General features: G+C 41.3%; 1 protein-coding gene across 2 annotated transcripts in view; it reads right to left on the reverse strand.

The window, feature by feature from the left end:
* The window catches only part of fsd1 (fibronectin type III and SPRY domain containing 1), a 10390-nt gene continuing 2663 nt past the window's right edge, over nt 1-7727 (reverse strand). For both annotated transcript variants that reach the window (XM_031868511.1, XM_031868512.1), the window contains exons 5-13: nt 7660-7682; nt 7074-7195; nt 4536-4745; nt 4357-4455; nt 3909-4056; nt 3690-3772; nt 2847-3098; nt 2439-2527; nt 1-2322 (exon numbers count right to left, since the gene is read on the reverse strand). In XM_031868511.1, coding sequence (XP_031724371.1) covers nt 2212-2322; nt 2439-2527; nt 2847-3098; nt 3690-3772; nt 3909-4056; nt 4357-4455; nt 4536-4745; nt 7074-7195; nt 7660-7682 — 1137 coding nt within the window. In that variant the 3' untranslated portion in view covers nt 1-2211. The remainder of the gene's footprint in view (nt 2323-2438; nt 2528-2846; nt 3099-3689; nt 3773-3908; nt 4057-4356; nt 4456-4535; nt 4746-7073; nt 7196-7659; nt 7683-7727) is intronic.

Consider the following 7727-nt stretch of genomic DNA (forward strand, 5'->3'; position numbering starts at 1 on the left):
AAGTGCTCTCGCTCCTTTATTACCTCAATGACTGGATGCATTATAGTGGAACAATTAAAACTATTTACAATAAATTGTGACACTGTCAACATGTGACAATAAAGTGAACATAAATCTCAGCTGGATGTTCCTTTTAAAGCATTGCAGGCTACAGTTATTCAGGAGATGCACACAGAAGGAGCAACACGGCAAAGCAAGACTGTTACCACATGTGACCTGGACGCTGTGCACAAATAAGGACTTCATAACATCAGTTTTCCAGAGTTTATGACTTTTGTTTCTCACCCAGGTGGACCCCAAACCTGGCTACCTCTCATAATACAATGTGTTAGCAGAGGATACTTGCTAGCTATTTGTTATATTTGTTCTACGGACTCATAATGGGATTCCTCTTCAGTAAATAAAGGGATGTTATTGGGTATAGAGACACACACACACACACACACACACTGTACAAACAAGCATTAGGGTGCAGTCAGGTGAATAGAATGAATACAGTAGTTATTTCCAAAAATCCTGAAGCCATTATCTGATGACTCCTCTACATAAAAGCTGATAAAAGCTCCCTTCTAACTCTCTGTGCCGAGTCTTTCTGTCACATTTAACTCCAAAGAAAACAACAGCAGCTCTGATTCAACGACTACAAAACGTGAAATGCAGTGAACACCTTTAGGTCTCCATGCCTCGGCAAGAAATGAAACACCACATCTCTAATGTGTGTTGTTCTGATGAGCCATGAGTTGTTAAAAAGTGTCCTGATATGATTAACTACATTCTATTCAGTGGCGTCGTCGAGGAGCAGATTGTTATTTGGGTTAAATAGGTCGGCTGATCGGTGGGTAATAATTACCACTAAGCTACGTAACAACCAGGTTATAATGACGCTGATGACACATTGTTTTAACTTAATTAGGGAGAGCATTCAGTTAACTCTCTCCATGACACACGTCTGTAATAGAACTGTATAATTATAAGCATTCATAAATATTCATAATGATTTATAACAATAATCACAACACATTTCATAACGACTTATACGGTCAAGTGTCGTAAAACTTCACAATTGCATAATTATTTAAGTATGCAAGTATCAGTGTATTTGAATTCTCATAGTTATAATACATTATGATGTCATTATTTATGGTCATTGTTTGTTTTAAGTGAAAGAAATATCATGAAATCTATGCAAGAACACACAAAACCTAATTATTATAATTATAAAACAGTGATAATAATGCATTATAAAAAGATTATGTTTTATTGTTGTTATTACTATATTATGTACTCTTATAATAACATAATTATATTAGTAAAAATGTATGTTACGTTTTATGCATTGTTCTTGCATAGATTCAATATTTTCTTCACTTTTCTTAAAGTAAACAATGACCACTTAGAGTAAATTAAACATCACATTATATTGTGGTTATGAAAACATAATGTATTACATTTATTTACAATTAAAATACACTATGATCCTTGAAAAATGCTTGTGAAGTATTATGATTTAGTAAGTATTATTAGGTCATTATAAAATGCTGTATGTGTTATGATTATTGTAATAAATCATTATGAATACTTATTAGTGCTTATAACTATAATCATACAGTGCTATAAGCAGATTATAATGCTTTACAAGTATGTTTATGATGCATTATAGACATGAGCGTCACAGAAAGTGTCACCACGGTGGTTTGCAGTGAAATACGAGCATGTGGGTGCAGATCACCCGATCCGGTTTGGAAATGAGAAGGAAGGCACAGGGAGAGAGCAGACAGGTCAGGTCCTCGACTCTGAACCTGCAGCTGACAGTACGACTGACAGTTTTGGTGATGGCAAGGAAGGAAGGAAGGAATGAAGGAAGGAAGGAAGGAAGGAAGGGCAGCGGCCAGCGCTAAGTCTTTGCTCTAGCAGCAGTGGGACAGTGCTTAAATGACATGAGAGGAAAAACTAGTACAGCTAACGTGTTCCCGACAATCACAACAGCCAGAGTCGTATATCGGAAGAGTTCTGTCACTGATGACTCACTTGTTCCCAGAAAAACCATTTACGCAACACAGAGATTGGAACAGGCTGAGCCATCAAACTCCGGTGATGTAACTCTTTGATACGATATGGCTTGGACCGCGAGAGGAGGTGTTCTGCGGCGGCGGCGGCGGCGGTGGCGGTGAATGTGGTTCGAAGCAGAGCTGGGAGGCGTCCAGCTGTTCTCTAGGTGAGGCTGGCGTTGGAGCTGCTGGTGCCGCTGTTCTTCCTCTGGCCGCTCTGCACGGCGCTGGGAACCTGCAGGCCCGTCACTACCGAAAAACTGCCGTTCCACACCTGCAGGGGAAGCACCACATCAACAGGCGGTTGAAAAAACAAAAAGGGCACGGGGACAATAGAGCATTCTTTTAGATAACAGGGGTATTTATAGATGTCAGAAGGACGTTTCTCACCATGAAAGCTGGTAGAACTGGCTGCTGGAACTTGGTTTTGAAAGTGTGCATCAGCTGTTTAGTTTTGGAGTCGTAGAAAGACAGAACACCTGGAGAGAATGAAGACATGTTTATTTTAAAAAGTAGGGCTACAACTAACATGTTTTCATCGTTGGTTAATCTGTCAGTTATTTATTTTTTTAAATAATAAATTCAACTTTTAGTTTTTAAACTGTCAAAATACTTTGAAGAAAGTCCATTACAAGTGCTCAGAGTCAAACAGTCCAAACACAGACTCACTAACTGAATATAGACCACAACATATAAACCGTGTATTTGCAACATGCATTTTATTTTGCGGGGGAGAAGTTCTCAACAGTGATTCTCTCTGTGATCATTCGAACAGTGCTAAGTACGTGTTTATGGTACCTTCGTCATAGTTGACATAGACCCCTATTCTGTTTGGGATGGCACAGTCCAGTGCTCGAGCCTTGTTGTTGTGCTTTGCTGTGAGGCTCTGCTGCAGCCAGTTGTTCAGATGGATGCACCAGGAAGCGCTGCTTTTCCCCAGCTGGTCGAATCGTCCGAGGCTCCGCAGGGCGACGCCCACGGCGAAGGCCTTGCTCTCCTTGTCGAACCGCACCTCCCAGTACTGCTGGCCAGCGTCGATCATCGTGTCGGCTGTCTCGACACATAAACCCAGATTATTCATTTCTAGACTTACAGCGTCAGCACTTTCCGTAGGTTGAGATACATGTTTTGTTTTGCAAGTAAATCTAAACCCAACACTGGCTCTAGATAGGGAGGCTTTTGTGTTTTTTACGTTACCTGAAGGCCACTGTAGTTCTCCGACATGGTATTCAATCTACAACCTCACCACTAGATGCCACTAAATCCAACACACTGTTCCTTTAAATGTGGATAAATATTATGAATGCAAACAATTATCTCTCCCGATCTATTCAGGAGCTTAACATACATCTTGGAAGCCCGGCAGGCTAGCTAACTAGCTTACCTGGGTAGCTACAGGCTGGTGTAGCAAGGCAAGCTAGGCTAATACGCTAGCCTACAAACTCATTAAGGCTCGAGGCATATTTTTCATGCATTGCAGTGTACAAAGTACAAAGGGGTTTTCACTGAGCAGTGAATGTTACTCAGCTGTTAACTCTCTAGTTATTTAGTTCCACGAGTTACAACTCCAGTCTGGTGTGTTTCAACTGTTCGAGATGTAGAAATGCAACGCTGTTGTGTGTTTACAGTGTGTACTCTCACCCAGCACTGTGTAGGACTCCGCTGTAAACCTGTCCCTGCCGGGCCGGGCTGTCGGCGCTCTCTTAGGTGACATCAAAGCTGACCTGATGAGACAGACGAACAAACACTCAAAGATTAATATTTTTTTAGATGTATTCTAAAGGACAGTAAGTTCATGACCACATGGCCTTATGAGGGTTTTTATAGTAAAATATTCCTGCAGATTAAATTCACACACACCTGGCTGGGGAGTGCATCGGGGAGTTGGTTCGCGTCTTTTCCTTGCGGATGTCCTGTATCTTTCCTCCACAGCTGTCCCACTCCACGCTCAAGTCCTCCACCTTCAGGTTCTGGTGGCACGAACCAGCATCCAGTTTGAAGGTGAACGCTGCAAATGGAAAATGAGTCAGCCATCCAATATTCACCTTCACAAATTCACATTTGTTTCCTTTCCTATGCTTTCCCACACCTTAGACACACAAACACAAACACACACACACACACACACACACACACACACACACACACACACACAGATCCTCACCCACTGACAAATGTTGATAATTGGCCTGTATTCACTGTTATTGTCGTCCTCTTGTTGTTCAGTTAATGTCTTGTCTTTTGTCTTGCAATTTAAATAAATAAATAAATAAAAAACAAAATAAAACCTAGTTTGTGTTTTTCTCACCGTGGGTTTCTAGCGTGACCGGCTCAGAGAACTCTCCTGCCACGGCTTTGTTACACGCTTTCACTCTGAACGTGATGTACCGGGTGTCAAAGCGGAGACCTGAGAACAAAAAAAGAATCCCGTTATGAGTCAGACTGGTCACAGTTCAGACGACAAAAACACACAACCCTCCGTCCTACCGGTGAGTGTGTGCTCCAGCTCTCGTATCCCCTCCACCACCATCCAGGGGTAGTCCTCTCTGATGCGCGGCGGACCCTCGTGGTTCGTGCGTCGGTGCTCCAGTATGTAGTGGTCTATCTTGTTGTCGGGCTCCGGTAAGGTCCAGACTACAGTCACCGTGTTGTCGCACACCTGGGACTCTGAGACCTGGATCTCAGGAGTGGCGGGAACTGGAGAGCAGACACAGTTTGTTAGAAGGATTATCAAAGAATCCACTTCCTCTACCTCTTCTTCAACACTTGATATTTCACAACAGAAACTAATGAGCGAAACTTGAAAAATAAAGACACATGAGCAGATTTTAAATGATTATTTAAACACATTAAACGTTGATAAAGAGCTGTCACATGGGAACAAAGTCACCGCTGAATTAATAGACTTTTGCCACTTGGGGGCAGAATTACCCCAAAACTAGCTGACAGGTACACAACCATTGTTGAAAGATCAAATTTGACAGTTTCCAGCCCAATCACAATTTAAAACCTTAAAACCCGCCCACTTTAATAAAAACAAACCAAATCATAACCTTGCCACAAACCTGTGCAAAACCATAAAACCCTTACAGAAAACACATTGTAAGCACACAAATCTGCTTCAAGTAACCGAAGATAAAATGTTTCATAAATAAGATTTCGGAACCCACAGAGAGTGCAGTCAGACAATCAACGACACAAAACGCCATTTCTATGTCAAAGTTGATGACGTCAAGGTAAGTAGCTCCTCAACGACAATAGAATAAAACAATCAAACAGTTCTTAAATTGAGTGGACACAACCAAGTTTACTGAGTTTTGTATTTGTGTTTTTGACCATAAAAACAGCTTGTTTGGTCATTTTGTTTTCACAATATTTTCAGAACCACCAAATGTTGACAAAAGCAGCCCAAATTAATCAAAAGCAGGCCAAATTAATCAAAAGCAGGCCAATGGCGGAAACCTGGCAACACTGTACACTACCTATCATACACTTTAGCTAACGCGTTGTAAATGTACACATCAATCAGGCACGTAGCAACATTATTATTCATTTGGAGTAATGTTTTCGTCCACCTGATGAAGTTTAGTCTAGAACATCCGTCTCCTTGTCTACTAAATGTTCAACTATGATCAGCAGCTAACCACTACCTAACAAACAGGTGGTGTACAGTAACTACGTGGGCTGTCAAACCACACCAGTGCATTAAAAGAGGTTAAAGAGCCTCACACAGCTGCACAGTTGGGTGATAGTTCTCTGCGGTTTCATCGCTGTGAGCGGCATTACGTGTAGGCATTTGGCTCGATTATAAAATTATGATAACTGGGGCATTTTGAATCCAATGCAAAACGCGGCTTGTTTGACACAGAGACGTTGTTTTGCTCCGATTAGACTATGGTTTATCAAAGTCAAAGACACTTGTCTTGTCTGTAACATTGATGTTCATGTTTTAATGTATTTCATGTGTCTTTTGTATCTGCCATTAAGAAAACCGAGATCAAAATTTGCCACGATGGCTAAACTGGTACATGTGCAGAAATGTCTATTAGTGTGCATTTCCCCTGTAACTTTAAACTGTATAAATAAATACATCAAAGACCCAGACTGTGTTTAACTGAGGCAAAAGTTAAGGCTTGTGTTGTTACTTCTGATTTATTTCTACTGATTCGTCCACATCAGACAACATTAACCAGCGTGTGTTGACTTCTCTTTTTGTACTCTAGTTGCAAATATCAATATGAATGTTAAGTATCCAAAGTTAAAATGTTGTACAATGCCTGTAGCGATACCGGTACCCTTAAAGTGATGCTGATACCAATAGAGTACTTCATTTGATTTGTTAACCATCATGTCAATGGAGGCATTCGGTTGTGTAAAATGCCACCACCGCTACATTTAGTTTAATCTGATGCCACGGCGTGTAGTACAGCTGTACTTTTTAACGTTTTGGTGGGATCTCTGCGACGCTGAACTGACAACTCCGTCAAATAGTCAAATTATAATTTGTAATGTGCAAAAACCCTCTCATTAAAATACAATTCTGGCTTTAATTAGGTCCTAAAAAACTTATTTTGTATTATTTTTATTCTGAAAACAAGTGAAAAAATATGTTACTTCATTAAGAAGAGTTGTTTTTCATTGAAATGAACTCGTCCAAAGAACTGATTGTATCTTGAAACATGAAAGTATGAGGCGTATCGAATTACAATTGTAATATCTGAAACAAATTGATTTGCATGGAAAAGAGGCTGTATACTTTTACTGCAATGGTGAACTTTTTTACATGTTTTCGGACAAAAATTACTTGATAATTATTTTATTTTTTTAATAATTAGTGAAGTAACTACTAAATACAGCTGTTAAATAAATGTAGCGGAGCCAAAAGTGCCATCACTCCCTCTGGTTATAGTGGAGTAGAAGTATAAAGCAGCATGAAACTGGAGTCAATTACTGGTGTGAGTGATACTTAGTTAGATTACATCACCGCTGCGGTATCTGTATTTGTTGGGAGTAAAACCTGCAGACCTGGGAGAAACTTGAGGCCCTGCAACACCTCCCTCTCCTGGCTGAAATCCACCATCAAGTGACTCATGTTGTCACTGGCTTTGGCCTTCAGGGAGAGGCGAAAGGCTGGAGCCATTGTCACGCTGCGGACAAAGAGAGACACACACACAAACACACGAGCACACGGAGTGGAAACAAGCGTTGTCCATTATTCAAACGGATCAAAGAGGCGAAAAACAAGGTGATTCTAACGCTGCTCGCTAAGGAAAGGCCCACTAACTAGACTGTCAGGTTCTACCACTGAACTCATCAACCTAATCAAGGTTTAAAAGCGGAGCTAGAGAGGGAGTTCATCCAGGGAGGAGGAGGAGGAGGAGGAGGAGGAGGAGGAGGACTGACACAGGATGGTACAGACTAGAGAAGACAGTGGGAAACACGACGACAAAAGGCTCTTGAGTGGAAAGTTTTCCATACGGCTTATTGTCTATGAAATGGGTGCGGTCGCTACATGTTTTGAATGCATGCACGCTACATTATGAGATGGCTCAGTGGTTAACAGGAGGCTATGAGGGAAAAAGGGGAAGCAATGGATGGCAGAGTACCATACCTATCCTTAATGTCTTTGGCCGCCTGGAGAGGAGAAGCAGAGAGGGGGGGGGGGGGGGGGGGGGGGGG

This window comes from Anarrhichthys ocellatus, unplaced genomic scaffold (genome assembly GCF_004355925.1).
Source record: "Anarrhichthys ocellatus isolate YVR2014 unplaced genomic scaffold, GSC_Weel_1.0 scaffold42, whole genome shotgun sequence".
NCBI classification, from domain to species: domain Eukaryota; kingdom Metazoa; phylum Chordata; class Actinopteri; order Perciformes; family Anarhichadidae; genus Anarrhichthys; species Anarrhichthys ocellatus.